Here is a 17,284-nt window from a genome sequence, read left to right as displayed (position 1 = left end):
CAGGGACTTGAAGAAAGGATGTTTTGTCAGATCCCCTAAGTCAAGTACCAGCCCCCATTAATTCTGCTCATGTGAGTAAAGATATCTGTGTGCTCAAGTGTGTAACAAGTCAGGTCACCTGTCCTTAGCTTGTGGGATGTGGATTTCATGATACAGTGTGAGCTTCTCATCTTAACATTAATGACCGACATGTAATAAGCAAACCCATTATTTCACTATGTTGCGCGTGCTTAGAAAATGGTCAAGAAAATGATGAATGAATCAACAGCTAAATTAGCAAGCCTCTCCAAATCTGTCATTGAGCAATAATTTCCAACTTCTTGTCGTTTAATAATTTCAAATGACTGTAAATAAGCCCATTGCCAAACTAATCACAGTTTTAATCACTGCCAAGGGGAAGATTTAAGGGAGAAGACTGAAATAACTTTAGAGGCTCTTACAGCTAGTTTTCTGCAATCATAAATACAAGGATAGACGGCTATACTTATGAGTAACACACCACTCTTAGTAAGCAGTATTCAATGTTTATTAATAAAATAGTATTGAGTAAAAATGGAAATTTTATTACCGCAAAAGAACGTATCAGACTTCCAGTTAAATGGCTGCATCGATTTACCGTTTTCTGGCAACCCCAGAGCAAGCTGGGTGGAGTACATCAGCCCCAGTCTAGGAACATATAGGAAATCCACATGTAGTTTTCAACCTTTCAACACTCCCAAGGTAGTTTTGTCTGAGGCTACTCAGTTGCTAGAAATTAAACATGTCAGAGTGCTCAGCACTAGGTAGGGTCAAACCTGAGATATTCAAGTTAGCACAGACCGGAGCCTGTGCTTGCCACTGGCTTCTAGCTGTGCATGTCTCGTAAGAAAAACTTCAGGACGCACAAAAACATGAAGGGAGAGTGAGGGCTGTTTTAATGTTTCCCCTCCAAATATCTAGAAAGATCTTCAGGATCTTTTTTATTCCCTTAGTGTATTTTGTATGAAGCAGAATTTCTTTGTACAGGCTCCAGCTAGCTGACTGCATAGGGAGGCTAGCCTAAGGGGTTGTGCATTGAAAACAGTAAGGGAACTTGAAAACCTTCAGAACGTACTTCAGTTTCCTGGAGTGCTTGTTTGAAAAGATTGGAGCGCCTGCTGGGCGTGGTTAACTTTCCTGGCTGTCTCCCTGAGCTTCAAATTGTGCATCTCTGCCTCCAGAGTCTTTCTCCTCTGTGAAGCAGACAGGGATGTTTCATTGCACACATCGCTTGAGTTTGTGGCAGTAATTAAAAAAATAGAAAAATCACAAACTGCTCCTCAGACCACAGTAACACAAATAATGAGAGTTTTTAAGCTTTTCTGGTTTGAGAAACTCAGCATGAAAATGTTGCCAAAACAAGTTGTTATTTTTAGGGAGCTGCTGACCTGTTTAAAGCCTATTTTGTCATAAATCACCTAAATAGTCAAGGAACATTTTGCACCCTTAGAAAGCGGGCAGTGCCAGATTTACACATTGCAGATTATTGCTCCTGTCTGACTTCTTCTTTGCATTCACATCTCACCTTTTCTCTCCTTTCTGGTTCACTTTTGACCTGGTGTCTTAAAAAGTGTCAGCTCTCAAAACAGTGCTGCAATTTATTCTGAAAGCTGGGGTGCCAGCAATCCTACTGGTTAGCTCTTGCAATCAGGAAAGTATTGGTTACCTATTTTATCTCTGTATGTTTTCAAATAATATGTCAGCAGTAGCTCTTTCTTGGAATGATCCTAGAAATAAACTTATTTAATGGGCAGAGAACCAGAAGAGATGCTACTGGAGCTCCTTTTTTTAGGCAGCTTTATTGGGAGCTGCATCTGCGCTTGACCTTTCCACTGCTGTAAGGTGAGAAACTTGGTTCATGCTGCTAGAAGAGGCAGGTGAAGGTATTGCTATGTGTAACATGTTGCAGAGTTGCTGCTGTTCCATCAGTGTTAGACTACATCATGGTGCTACTCTACAAAATTATTCTGAAATCCTATTGAATGGACTCTGTTTTCAAGGTTCTTCTATCCCGTTTTATTTAGTGGAGTTTTATCCGGTTACTGTTGGTCTGTCCACATGTGGATGACTGTCATAGGCTTATCTTGTGTGATAACCATCAATGATAATTTAAGATTGTAAATCCCAATGATGAAGCTGTGCTTTAAGCCTTGCCACAGGCTGGTTATGGCTCCAAGTTACGTAAGTGCATCCCACGTCTTGGTTTCTCTCCTCATAAGAAGATGCTTAGCTAGTGTTCAGGAGTGGTAATTCCTTAACACTAGGAGTATTAAAATTTTAAACCTGAAAGATAATTTTTTTGGCATTTCCTACTGGACTTCAGCTGTCAGCTTTTAAAAAATAAAATCCTTGGCAGCTGAGAGAGAGGGAGGCAGAGAGAGATGGATGTAAGATAGGTGTGTAAGTGTGTGTGTATATACAACAACTAGAAATAACTAGTATGAGACATGGGGCATGTTTCCGAGTTTCTTCTTTGCAGGGAGAAACACTTCTCTCCCAAGAGAGAAAATTGTGTTTTGAATTCCATTTTTTTTGATGGAAGTATTCTGTCTGAGATGAGTGGCATCAAAATGCACTGTATAAATAGTGAACAATGTAACTTCTGGAGATTTTGAATGGAGCTATAAGTGAAACCCTGTGGTGTTGTCTGAGAATTCTGAGTTGAACGTTTTTGTCTTCTCCGAGTTCCTGTAATCTTCTGCCCCTCTTACTGAAAAAAAAACAAACCCAAACCAACCCAAAACCAAAACCAACCAAACCAAAGCAAACTAACAAAAAAAACCCCAAAACCAAACCCCAACACAAAACAAAAAATAACAAACTCTGCAGTAAAATTCAGCCAGATTCCCTCAGTTCATCATCAAAGAGAGACCAAGCTGTACTGAGCTACTTTGGGCACTATGATTCTCTGCTCCTTCCCTGGCACCGATAGATGAGGGGACAGTGTTCTTCGGGGGTAGAGGAAAGCAACTTTTTTCCTGCGGTCCTGAGAGTTATATGCTGGGGATGTAGCAGGAGGCAGGAATACAATCACCTGTGCCAGGTGTTCTCTGCCCCCTAATAATTTCTTCTGTACAGTAGACAATATCTGCTCCCATTGTGCTTCCCAGGTGGTGTGCAGGCACAGAATAAACAATAAACACTGGAAAAAGTGTCTAATGCTCATTCCTAAGTTATGACACATTTAGTAGAATTACAGTGCTGATAGTCTGATATTAAAGCACTCTTTGCCCTGACCTAGATGGGTGATTTCTTGGTTGTGTACACAACAGGCAGTTGTGTTCCTGCAGATGCATAGTGTTTTGTCTTCTTCTCTTGCTTTCCTTCAGTCCCTGTTAGTGCTCTCAGCCAGTAGCAGGATTTAGCTCAGAATATATCTGGTGCAAATGTTGGCCATACTATACATTAGTGCAAACTTTACTAAAAGCACACTTATGTGCCTATGAGAGCCCAGAAAAGCTGAGCTTTCTTGGTAGTATGTGCTAATGAAGGTCATCATACCTTTATGTGTGCCACAGGGGTGCCTCAGAATTGTGTTTTTCCCAGTGCAAACAATACTAAAACACTGTGCTTGGTTTTGGTAATGTGTATTAGAGCCTGATTATTATGTTATATAAAGACCTGACCATGGCCTTTTGGGAACTTCAGTTGAGATGGCTGTGGCTGGGCCAGATATAGGGCTAGCGGGTAAAGTCAGTGGCATTTTTTGGAAGAAAAAATATTTCCTAGACCCCAACGCCTGCAAACACGTGTACTGACATTCTTTATGCAAATTTTGGAAAGCAAAAATGCCAGCTAAAGGAAGATTAGAAGTGGAAAGGTGAGAGTTTCTTAAGTCTATCTGTAGGAAGCAGCTTAGTGTCTCTAATGTCAGATCAAAATCAAAAACTATTTTGGGATTCAGTAGGACTCTTTTTAGATAGATTTTTTGCTGCAGTGTATAATTGGGATTTATTACTGATTCCACCATTTGCTTTCACTGAACACCTAGACTTCTGAAACACAACACAGTATCACAGTATCACAGTATGCTAGAGATTGGAAGGGACCTCAAAAGATCATCTAGTCCAATCCCCCTGCCAGAGCAGGAACACCTAGATAAGGTTACATAGGAATGTGTCCAGGCGGGTTTTGAATGTCTCCAGAGAAGGGGACTCCACAACCCCCCTGGGCAGCCTGTTCCAGTGTTCCGTCACCCTCACTGAGAAGAAGTTTCTTCTCAAGTTTAAGTGGAACCTCTTGTGTTCCAGTTTGTACCCATTACCCCTTGTCCTATCATTGTTTGCCACTGAGAAGAGCCTGGCTCCATCCTCGTGACACTCCCCCTTTATATATTTATATACACTAATAAGGTCCCCCCGCAGTCTCCTCTTCTCCAAACTATAGAGACCCAGCTCCCTCAGCCTTTCCTCATAAGGGAGATGCTCCACTCCCTTAATCATCTTAGTTGCCCTGCGCTGGGCTCTCTCCAGCAGGTCCCTGTCCTTCTTGAACTGAGGGGCCCAGAACTGGACACAATATTCCAGATGCAGTCTCACCAGGGCAGAGTAGAGGGGAAGGAGGACCTCTCTCGACCTACTGACCACCCCCTTTCTAATACACCCCAGGATGCCATTGGCCTTCTTGGCCACAAGGGCACAGTGTTGACTCATGGTCATCCTGCCATCCACTAGGACCCCCAGGTCCCTCTCCCCTACACTACTCTCTAACAGGTCGTTCCCCAACCTATACTGGAACCTGGGGTTGTTCCTGCCCAGATGCAGGACTCTACACTTTCCCTTGTTATATTTCATCAAGTTTCTCCCTGCCCAACTCTCCAGCCTGTCCAGGTCTCGCTGGATGGCAGCACAGCCTTCTGGCGTGTCAGCCACTCCTCCCAGCTTAGTGTCATCAGCGAACTTGCTGACAGTACACTCAATTCCCTCATCTAAATCATTGATGAATATATTAAATAATACTGGTCCCAATACTGACCCTTGAGGCACTCCACTAGATACAGGCCTCCAACTAGACTCCGCCCCATAGACTACAGCTCTCTGGCTTCTCTCCTTCAGCCAGTTTGCAGTCCACCTCACCACCTGATCATCCAGGCCACACTTCCTCAATTTAGCTATGAGGATGCTGTGGAAGACTGTGTCAAATGCTTTGCTGAAGTCAAGGTAGACCACGTCCACCGCTCTGCCATCATCCATCCACAATGTTATTTCCTCATAAAAGGCTATGAGGTTGGTCAAGCATGACTTCCCCTTGGTAAAGCCATGTTGAGTGCCCCTCATAACCCTCTTATCCTTGACATGCCTTAAGATGGCATCAAGGATAAGGTGTTCCATCACTTTCCCAGGGATGGAGGTGAGGCTGACCGGTCTATAGTTACCCGGGTCCTCCTTCTTGCCCTTTTTGAAGACTGGAGTGACATTTGCTTTCCTCCAGTCCTCAGGCACCTCTCCTGTTTCCCAAGACTTGGTAAAGATGATGGAGAGTGGTCTAGCAATGACTTCCGCCAGTTCCCTCAGCACCCGTGGGTGCATCCCATCTGGACCCATGGATTTATGGATGTCCAGATTGCTCAACTGGTCTCTAACCCATTCCTCATCGACTAAGGCAAACTGCTCCAGTGACCTGACTTCATCTTCTGTCACAGGGGTACAGGGCTCTTCAGGACTGCCTCCGGCAGAGTAGACAGAGACAAAGAAGGCATTCAATAACTCTGCCATCTCTGTATCTTCTGTCACCAGGGCACCCATCCCATTCACCAGTGGGCCTACCTTGCCTCTGGTGTTAGTTTTATCTGCCATGTATTTGAAAAAGCTCTTTCTGCTGTCCTTGACCCCTCTTGCCAGATTTAATTCTAAGGAGGCCTTAGCCATCCTAGCTGCCTTCCTACATCCTCTAGCAGCAGCCTTATATTTCTCCCAAGTGGCCAGCCCCTCCTTCCATGACCTGTAAACTCTCCTCTTCCACTTGAGCATACCCAGCAGTTCCTTATTTAGCCATGCAGGTCTCCTGGTCCCCTTCCTTGACCTCCTACGTGTCGGGATGCACTGATCTTGAGCTCGGAATAAGCAATTCTTGAATGCCAACCAACTATCTTGGGCCCCTTTACCTTCAAGCAGCCTTGCCCATGGGATTTCCTCTAGCAATTGCTTGAAAAGGCCAAAGTTTGCCCTGCTAAAGTCCAGGGTTGCAATTCTACTTGCTATTCTACTGGTCCTACCACACAAGATCCTGAATTCCACCATCTCGTGGTCGCTGCAACCAAGGCAGCCCTCAACCTTTACTGCTTCGACCAGCCCCTTCTTGTTAGTGAGGATGAGATCCAGCAGCGCTCCTCTCCTGGTTGGCTCATCCACCATTTGGATGAGGAAGTTATCATCCATACACTGGAGGAACCTCCTGGACTGTGGCTGGGTTGCTGAGTAGTCCTTCCAGCAAACATCAGGGAAGTTAAAATCCCCCACGACAACCATGGCCTGTGACTGTGAGGCCGCTCTCAGCTGTCACAGTGATGTCCTGCATGCTTTTCAGGTAACTGGATAGATATAATGACTTTAGGACGAGATGTGGCCCTGTTTTGACTCTACTGGTTGTATTGACTATATTTCTGTTGGCCATAATGGAAATACAGACAACTAGTGCCTGTCTATGCCTACACAGTAGGCACCTGAAATTGAGGTGTCCTGAAACTCATTGCTAGAAACAATCACTAAAAGTCTCCCCGATTTCAGTAGAACTAGGATTTCTGCTGTCATTTATAGAGGTTGGAATTAGGCCTGTACTCTTGGGAAACAGAAAACTTGGGATCAACTGGTTCTAATTTAGTAACTGTGTAATATAAATGGCCAACAGGTATCTTTTCAGTGCGAGCCTTTGCAGCCTACAGAATAAAAAGTGCTTGGTCAAAATATGACTGCATTTAATTACATCTCCTAGGTAGTATTTTGTGGGGTGTCTGTGTGCTACTTCAGCACTCCCATTGCAATATACTGAAGATTTGGATGTCTGAGACATGCAAGAACAGACTATATAATTTACAAAGAATAGATCCAGAATGGTTAGAGCAATAAATAGTGACGATCTGTTATCTTCTATTCAATAAGCCTGTGATTTGCAGGCTGCTGAAGTTATGAACCTGTTCCAGTGACTACAGAATTTTGGACCAACTTTGAAGTTTTGTGCTCAGAATAAACATTTTATACACTGCTTATGTAGAAACATATGCTGATTCTGCAGTCCGTTGCTCACAGTGAGGATGTGGTGGCACTTATCTGCTTGCATTTCCCAAAAGGTTGAATGTTAATATCTAGTTACAGAACTGAGCCATATGTTTTCCCACCAATTTTGTCCAAATGTTTCTGATTTGTTTTATCGCTATTAGGTGACATTCCAAATATCAGTGCTAACTGCTTCCTTCTGTGGTTTAGCACAAGAAATTTATAGCTCATTGCCTAGTCAAAATGTCTAGCATTTTCATCAAACATGTATTTTTAATTAAGCATTTTCCTAAGAAAATACTTTTCTTTCAAAAAGGAGAAATATTTGAATACTATTTCCACACTATACAGCTTTATTTGAGCTATGAAATACTTGGATATTAAAAGTGGAGATATGCATAGTGTTCTGAATGTGTTTTCTCATTTGATTGGCTTGTTGAATTTGTGGTGAAGGTAGTAGGTGTTGGGAGTTGTAGGCCTGTTGTGGAAAGATTCCTAAAACCCAGCTGTTCTTATTTTGTCTGGTGCAAGGAAAGATCAGACTGTTAAAATCACCCTTTATTCATGCATTCTAAAAGAATGATTTCATTTGTAGTATTTGTGAACCCTTTTGTCCAAATTGCCTCATTAGGAAACAGTGTAAAGTTTCACACCTACAAGGTAAGAAGATGTGAAACTTGGGCATGTTATGTTTTGTGTGTTTGTACTTGTATGTAACATGTTTGCTGTGACTGAGTGAGCAGTTGGATCCAGAATACTGCAAATGTGTATAAAGACATGTCTGGTTTGTATATTCTAGTAGCTACCACTCCTATGTCATTAAAACATGTAGAATGACAAATTATTCTCAGGATGCGGTCCCTAGCAGAACTTTCTGGTTTGTTTTGTTAGAACTGTAACCAAGAATATAACTGCGTTCACTGCTGATAGACTGTTACATCCTGGCAAGATCCTGGAGGTCTCCAGCTTCTCCACGGAAATCCACTGAGTGAGAGAAGTTCTGGCTTTAAAAAACTTGTATGATTGAGAAGCTGGATGCATGCTGGTGACTGCCATTTATGAGTGCATCTGGGTCTTGCTGGCACAGTGACACCATTTCTTGCATGAGCAACATCCACAGCTGTGTGTGAAGCATATCATCAGCACAGAAGCTGTAGCTGTGAAGCTGTGGCATTTAACAAACTTATGTGACCGAATTCAAATTAGAAAAGTGTTAGGATAAGTTCCCCGTGCCCAACCTTACATGATTAGCTTTGCTGAAGTTAATGGGACTAGCTGCGTGATCCATTCAGCTGGACTGGCAGCAGAGAGGAGCAGTAGTTCTTGGTAAGTAAATCCCAGTTTAATTTATGAGCCATCCATGAGCATAGCTGTCCTGTGACCACAGCTCAAGATGTAAAATGTGAAAGCTGTTCTACATCCAGATTTTGAAGCATTTTGATTCTAGCTTAATTTTTCTCCAGGAGAAATGTGGTTTAGGATGCAGGTTGGTCTGTATTTGATGTGCCGTAGCTGAAATCAAAACAGATCCAATTCATGTATTTGCTTGAGCTCTCAGACTTGAAAGAATTTGTAAGGAATAGACTGCTGCAACATTTTTAAAGTTGTAGGTACACTCTGTTCATACTTTGTAACTTAGAACGGGAGAATTCTTCTGCATTTCAAATAATTTTTTTATTAAATCATATTAAAACATTTTGTGCGAGGTGTCCCTGCCCGTGGCAGGGGGTTTGGAACTACATGATCTTAAGGTCCTTTCCAACCCTAACTATTCTATGATTCTATTTTATGCTTTTTAGGATCATGAAATTATGAAATAAAGAGTGAGAATGTCAAGCTTGCTTATTTTTTAAGATGGGAGTTTTGAAAAGTTTTAAAATTTGCCCATATGGAAAATACTAAGCTTGATTTCTTTTAATTTGTTGATAATTCTTCTTTCGCATTTGGTTAGATCATCTGAAGGTGTCTACATTGATGAACATGACTATAGAGAAGGTATAAAAAGAATGGCAGAAACAGTACAAGGAAAAACCTCGTGCTGTAATTTGAGTATAGATGTGCACAATTTGCATAAAAGTATTTCTTGCTTCTTTTATAAAATGTTTCAGCTATATTCTTAAAATCTTGTTATGAAAACGTAGAGAAGCATAATGGTGTTTGAAGATAATCGAAATACTGCAATTTTCAGAAAGGAGTTTGGCCCTGAAAGCATAGAGAGGAACACACACAAAGTTAAGTATTTTATGGAAATCAGAGGAAAGTATGTACGACCATTTCCGGCATGTGAAAATTTATCTGGAAGTTCAAAGTTTGCATTTCAGTAATGTGGTGTTGTGAGAGAGCTTGTAATGACTCTCAAAACCACTTCAAAACTCTAAAGCATCTCGCTAATACTTTCAGTCCTCTGACTCTGGCAGCTAGTTGGAAGGAAAGGAATCAAACCCAAATTACCTATATGGTAATAAAGATACGGTTCAATACTTTAGCTAAGGGAGAAGGAAAAGGAAGTTCCTGGGTGGCCGGAATGTTGTTCTTCCCAGTGGTGCCCTCTACATTGCACTTCTCTACTTAATTTTTAACGCATTTGACCTTGGGGATGTCTGTATTTCACGTTTGTAAACAGATTCAGCAGATGTTTTAGTGAAAACCGTAAAAGAAATTATGAGCTGAAGTGCAGTTTACTGCTGTTTCGTATATATGGTTTTGCGAAGGTAAAACAGGATTGGAAACCTACTCTGTGTTTACATGCTGCAGGTCAGAATCTGAAAAGCTGGCAACCACAGCAAACTACAGCAGTCACAAGCAGCTTATCGACAGAGCTACAGCCTAGCCTGCCCCTGCCTCCTTGTAAAGATTCACAAGGGGAAGGAAATCCAGAGAGGCTTATTAAAACAAAGTACTCTTTGGCCCAAAAACAGTTGGAAAAAATATGACAGTCTCTAGTTAATTTTTTCCCCCTTAAATGAGAAATCGTAGATAAAGTCATAATGGTAGCTAATGGCTATCAGATGTGAGATATTATATTAAAATTATGTCTCTGAAGGTGAAAGGTGCTGAATAAAAATATACAGAATTATTTCAGTAATTATTTACACGCATGCCAAGAGAAGCTTTGAAGAGTAGCAGTTTGACTTATAATATGAACTGTTTCACAGTCAGTGTTAAGATGTAAGTCTGCATTTGGTAGCTGATTGCTTATTTTTTGCAGTAAGGAATTTTGCATATTAATACAAGGCTGTGTTTAATGAAACATGATTGATTTTGGTCTGGTTAGCATGCCTGCTTCTGGTGTCCATTCTGTACTGTATTCTCTGTCTCAAAATACATTCCCTATGAGCCTGGCCAGGCTAGGAGTGAAATCTGTTGCAGAGCTGAGTCCTTTGCTGCTGTCCTGTATTTGTTCTTCTGGTATCACTTCTTTAGGGACACCTCAGCTGTGAAGTGAGCCTGTTGTTCATTAGTGCATGCAAACTGTTGTCTAATCTGAAATAACCTTAAGAAGATCTGAAGAGGCCATAGAAAAGTTAGTAGTATGATACTAATTTTATAAAAGAAAGGAGTTAATATGAGAAATTGAGATAACTTCTTTGTTTCTTGTGTATTCCAAGTATACCAATTTATACAGCTCAGGTGACAAATTCCTGTTTTACTTATACTCCTCCTCTCTCAACCCAAAATGGTACCTTAAATTGATTTAGTTTTTCTAAACCAGCACAGCCTCTGCTTATGGTCTGATGGGATACCTTAGTGTCTGACTGCAGCTGAACACGGGGTGCATGTGCTGGAGGAAAGTTACCGAGTAAGTCTGTGGTTAAAGAAAGTCGCACAACCCAACCAGGATCAGTTTGCCATTTATTAACTTTTGAGTGATTAGTTGGGGTGAATTAAGACTTATGTATGTAATGTGTGCATAGGTTTGTCTGCAAGACCCTTTTCATCTTAACTAGTGAGGTAGGAAAGATACCTTTATTGGTTGTGGCATTTCATCTGACTCTTCATGTCCTTCTCTGACTCATGCTTTCACCATTTTGTCCTTCCTTGTAATATTCCTCCTAGTTTTGACTGCTCCTTACATATGGATTCTGAGGAATAGCTTGTGTGGAGACTGTGGAAAGGCAAGTGGGACAAAGGCAGAAACCATTTTTGATGTCCAGAAGAGCTGCTGCCAGAGCAGCCCTGTGGGTGGGTTTGCAATGTAAAACAGTTATTTAGAAGAAAAAGGTTTTTGAATTTATGCAGTAATACACTGATTGTCACTGTTAGTCTCAGCAGTGTCTGATGAGCTGAAAATTCGCTTCCCACATCATATTACCCCTCTGCTCATACATGAAAGCCCTTGTTCTATGGCCATATTTGCTCTCCCTGACATGACTGTGTTGAGTGCAGGTAACTTTAAAACCTAGGCAGAAACATTTGTTCATTTGATATTTGAAGGACAAAATAAATCATAGATGAAAAGAATTATTTTTAATAAAAAGAAGTTTTAATTTTTGTTTTAATCTAAATAGCAGATTAGGTTATGGAATGTTTAAAATGCTTTCTGTTTTGGCAGATACCGAACGAGTTTCAGACCTCGGTACACAGTTGCGTATAAGACAGTAACAGAGCTCGAATGGAGATGTTGTCCTGGGTACAAAGGGGAGGACTGCAAAGATGGCCCAGCAGAAAAGCCAAACACTGCTCGTCGTCCCACAACACCAGCAAAAGCTGTTGTGAAGAAAGGCTTGGGTAACTTTTTTGTTTGAATTTTGGTATGCATGGTCATGTCTGGTTTCTTGTTTCATCTTTTTAAGAACCATTATGGGTTCTATTAAACTCAACAACTGGCAGGTACAAAAGCCATATGGAAGACATGGTGTGGTGGGAAAATAATAGCCAGGCACTAACAACCTTGATAGAATTTCCTGAAGAATAATGGAGGGGTGGCTGTAGATCACTGGCCATAAATACCAACTGCCTATTCATGGTTCAGGAAAACCTTTGGGTTTGGGTTGGGGTTTTTGTAAGAATTTACAGGAGGTTTTTTTGTGGTTTCTTCAGTATTCAGCACAGAAGATGTATTTGAGAGGAACTATTATTAAAATTATTAAAACCAAAAAGAACAGGTACTAATTTTGATTGACTCCAGAGCAGTTTTTCCCTTGTTCAAGGGCTTGTGCAGATTTTGCGGATTCATGTTAGATTACTTACCTTAATACTAAAGGGGAATGATAAACCTTGATTTCTGAAAAAGTACCTTAAAGAGTGAACGGTGTTTGTTTGCGTAAGATAATGTCTTCTAAAGGGATAAGAAGGAATGCTGTTACTGCAGTCCTGTGCTTTTTCTGTACTAATAAAAAATGACAAACAGATGTTTCCTTCTGAAGGACTTTCTCGAACATCGTTGGAGGTTAGTGTCACGTATGATGCTTAGTCAGATTTGCCCTTGTGGTTTTGTGTAGTGGAATGGATTGGAACTGTACATTGTGTCAGGCCATTCCTATAGATTATAGATGTGCTTTAAAAATAAGCTTTTAAAATATTTTGTTAGCCCACCTAAAGTAGTATTTCCAGAAGATAATAATAAACCACAGTGATATCTTTAAGTAAATTGCACACTGCTTGTGTCTAGAGATTTTCTTTCTGCTCTGACCCTAAAATAACCACAATTCAGTGCAAAAATAGACCAGTGTGTATGTATTAGCTACACTCTGCATACTTTTTTATTATTAAAGGAATCTGCCACCCTGCCAGTCTTGAGAGTACATCTGTGACTGCCTACCTGGTTTGTAATGTCTTTAAGCTTAAATCCGGTTTAGAACTCAGGAAAAAATCCAACTGTGTGTCCTTCAGACCTTATCTCAGTGATGCTGTCCACTGTATAACTAGCTTGGAGCCAGTACTAAAATTACTTTGTCTGAAGATTCAACTGTTAACTCCACTTGTCATTTGAAAGAGTTATTCTAATGATAACAATTTGTGTGTCTATTTTCTGTCATATTTTAAGAAGTATATTTTCTTTTTAGCTTCTGCTTCTTAACTACATTTACTTTTTTGAGGAGAGTGCTGGTGTTATTTTATCTAGTGATTTTGGATGTGTGAAGCTTATGCTTTTATACAAATTTTTATTGCCTACTTAAATATGTTTTGAATTATTATGTATTTTTGAAGCAATTTGATAACTGGAATATCTTCTTGAACCCCATCAGTATGTGCATTTGGATTCCAGTTCAGCAGAACACTGAAGCATAAACCCACTTTAGGCACATAAATTGTTGCCACTTGAGTTTTCAGTGTGAATTCAGGAGCAATTATTGTTGATTGTACCTCCCGAATTACTGTTATAGGTGTTTGTGTTGTGATGTGTATGGATCTATAATGGTCTCTTATATATGCTGTAGCTTAGATTCATTGCTGAACAAGAAGGGGGATTCTGCTTGGTAATTTTTTGTTATTTATTGCCATTTTACCTTGGTAGGAGTTGGTCAGTGTGCTAAAATTTTTAGTTTGGAGTGTTCTGATAATGTTTTAAGTATAAACTACTGAAAACAGGAATAGAAAAGGGAACAAGAATTTTGCAATTTAAACCATTCTTCAGCTTTAAAGAAAAGTGAAATTAGCCTTAGCTGATTAAAACAGATACCACTGGGAATATCTACATGAAGGCTTTGTCTTTTATTTCCATGAAACAGATGCAGAACCAACCGAAGTGCCAGAACCTCCACCATATGAGAAGAAAATGCAGTTTCTTGAGGATGAATTGTTTAGGCTTACACGATCAGTGCTTGAACTTCAGTCCTCTGTGGCAGGTGTGAATGAAAATCTAAAGTTGACTGTCCAAGAAGATGCTAGTAAAATGTTGGTCACTTGGCTGAACAATCTTTATGACCGCCCAGAGCCTGATAGTGAGGTTGGTGGTGAAACAGACACTATTCATCTGCCTGGACTGCTCAACAATAAAGATCAGAAAGACCCTTTTATTGATTTTGAAATGGAAGATCTAAAGTCTGAGCTAGCTGATGTCAAAGAAGCCTTGAAGATGAGGAATGACAAGCTGGAAGAACTAAATGGAAAAGTAAAAGACTACGAAGGGCAATTAAAACAACTGCAGGAGGCAGCACAAGGACCTACAATAACAATGCCCAGTGATAACATATATCGGGAATATATAGACTCCAAATTTGAGTCCCTCAGACAGGAACTACTGGAAGGATTTGAAAAGAAAATGGCAGATCTGAAGAGCTCCTGTGAATACAAATTACAGGATATCCAGCAGCAGTGTGATGACAATGACAGTAACGGTGTAGGAATAATTGATGTTATAAAGGGAAAAGAGAATGACTTGAGGAAAGAAAGAAATACTCTCCGAACTCAGATTCCATCAAACAAGTCCAGTTGTTGCAAGGAGGGTGAGAAGAATGACCTTGACCAACAGATAAAGGATTTAGACAAAAAGATTGAGAGAGTTGCGGAAGCACACAGGATCTTGAATGTCCGAATAGATAATGAGATCAGTCGATTATCAACTCCAGATCTAGAAGACATGTTTGGTGAGAGGTTGGAGGAGCTGGATGCGAGGATGAATGTTACAGAACGAAACGCTGAAGAACATTGCTTTTACGTTGAGGAAACTCTCCGTGGTGCCATAGCTGCTGAAGTAGATGAATTGAGAGACTTGTTTGATCAAAAGCTGCGGGCACTAGAAGATAGGCTGGGTGGCACTATATTAGAGATTGCTAATACCACAGACCCAGATGGAATGTTTATTAATCCTGGGCCCATCTTGCCCAGTGATGCAGGACTTGCAAATAAACAATTTACAGAAGAAATAAATTTCCTGAAGAACAAAATACTGTCACTTGAACACCTCTGTGGGCAGAAATGTCAGTCTGCACCTCAGGGTATGGAGGACATTCAGAAAGAGCTAGAAAACTGTAACAACAAATACAATCACTTGCTTTCGAAAACAGATAATAACTCGGTTCTCCTGCAGTCTCTAAATAGCTCTCTTAATGAGAAACTCAGCTTAATTAAGGGTAACCAACGTGACATCCAGAAAATGCAGAGAGATGTACGTGTATTCCGGTATAGTCTAAATGTCATGGATAAAGATATGAAAGATCTTCAGGATGGCTTGAGTAGCTGCAAGGAGCAGCTTCTGGGTGTCAATTCTACCTGTAGAAAAACACAACGAGGTGTCTTCCGGAAAATCGATCAAATGCAGAGGACATTTGCAAATCAGACTGCTCACCCCAGTGATAACTGCTGTGGTGAAGTAAAAGAGAGACTAGAACAGCTGAATGACCATATCCTGAATGATCTTAGCAAGTGCAAAGAGAAGACCCAAGGTATCCAGGAGGGCGTTTCGGATGTTGAGAGCAGAGTCTCACATGTTGAAAAAGTCTGCGGCAAGCTGGACTCTGTCTCAGGTAGCTTGCAGAAGATAAAAGAAGGTCTGAATAAGCACGTGAGCAGCTTATGGAACTGCATCCGTGAAATGAATGGAACTATAGCGGCTCATTCCACTGATATTTCTGGCCTCAAAAATTCTGTCCAACACTTTAATAGTCAGGTCTCCAAAATCACCACGGACATTGAAGGCATGCTGAAATCTCAATCTGACCCAAGTAAGTTTTTTGCTCTTTTAAGTGCTTTTTGATTGTTTGTTTTTCAACTGCCTGTCTTTTCTGAATTTTAGAAGGGAACTAAGCAGGGAGGAAAAATTTAATATTACACAACTTCTACTTTGTTTTTACAGTGACTCTAATTTTGGCTCTTTGGTCTAGAACACCGTAGAGGGCTTTGGGTCCTTATAAAAGCATTCTCAAAAGAAAGAAGTCGTATATGCTTTCATGTTTACTTTGAGCTAGAATAAAGAGAGTAGGAAAACTAATATTACTGGATAGTGAGTTTAAAGTGTGTTTTAAGTAGTCATTATCTGTGGGTGTTATTCCAGTTAATTAGATTTAATTTTGTTTTATTTTGCTGTATGATATTATTCTTGATTCCTCAGGGGAAATTGAAAAGTGAGTGGAGAAAACGGATATCAAAGGAATTCAGATTTTTGATAAGAAAGATTCTCTGTAAGCTTCTGTATTCTTAGCATGAGTTAATGATTATAATTTATCACCAGGGCTTTCAGGACTTTCACAAACAAGCTCCAGCCTATCTTGGTGCGGCAATACAAGACTTCTCCTTCATAGTTCTCCCAGAAATTTGCATTCCCACAATGTAGTTGGCAAGCTGGCAATAGGCTCACACCCCAGCTGGCAGTGTTTTCACACCTCAGCACTTTTGTTTGTAGTCCAGCATGTTAGCTCAAATCTGCCTCCTTTAAATCTGGTGGTTTAAAGTTTGCATTAGAGTGGCTGAGAAGCAAAGGCACATTCCCTTTGGCTCAAGATGCTGTGAAATGGTAACCTCAACATGTTGGTGAACCTTGCCATGAAGGTTTAGAGACCTTGCCAAATGCCACTCAGTTCCCTCTGAAGGAGGGTGTAGAGCTTGCAAGAACTCTGTAGTTCTTCCTCCGAATTTCAGCAAAGGGTTGTTTTTCTGAGAGAGTCAAAGTTTACAGAAGGAAGCTGAGTTCCTGTTTCTGTCAGCATGACGCAGAAACACAGGAATTGGAGACTATTTTGAAACTGCATTCTTCAGTTGGTTGATGTTTCTGGTTTTAATTTTGTGCACCTATGAGATAAATAAGAGGCCAATTTCTGTGACTGGCCTTAGATCAGAAGAAGAGGTGCTGAGGGAAGAGGCTGTGGGATGTTGCAGCTGGTGGTGGTTGGGGGAGATCAGATGCAGGACTGTGAGTGCTGTTGCTTGAATGGACAAGTTTTGCTTCATGAAGTAGTTTTTTTAGTGAAGTATATCCTTCTCATTCTGAGGTGGAGACTTGAAAGCCTGTGACAGATGTGTTTCTTTTGAGTGTTTAATTGTTTAAAACCAAATGTATTGCAGTACTTTACACAAAAATCCTTCTGAGATGAGAAGTTTTTGTGTGAGATTAAAAACATAAATATTTCTCTTCCTTTAAAGGAAGAAGTGAAGGGGAATGGAGGGAGTCCATAATT

General features: G+C 40.6%; 1 protein-coding gene across 1 annotated transcript in view; it reads left to right on the top strand.

The window, feature by feature from the left end:
- EMILIN2 (elastin microfibril interfacer 2) overlaps positions 1 to 17,284 on the top strand; it is a gene marked incomplete at both ends in the record, with an annotated part of 37,222 nt that overhangs the window by 4,250 nt on the left and 15,688 nt on the right. Inside the window, 2 exons of the mRNA XM_080610247.1 lie at positions 11,782 to 11,957; positions 13,901 to 15,835. Of these exons, the coding sequence (XP_080466373.1) occupies positions 11,782 to 11,957; positions 13,901 to 15,835 (2,111 nt within the window). The remainder of the gene's footprint in view (positions 1 to 11,781; positions 11,958 to 13,900; positions 15,836 to 17,284) is intronic.

Source organism: Psittacula echo (genome assembly GCF_963264785.1).
Source record: "Psittacula echo genome assembly, chromosome: 2".
NCBI lineage: Eukaryota > Metazoa > Chordata > Aves > Psittaciformes > Psittacidae > Psittacula > Psittacula echo.
This window is presented reverse-complemented; position numbering and strand designations above follow the sequence as displayed.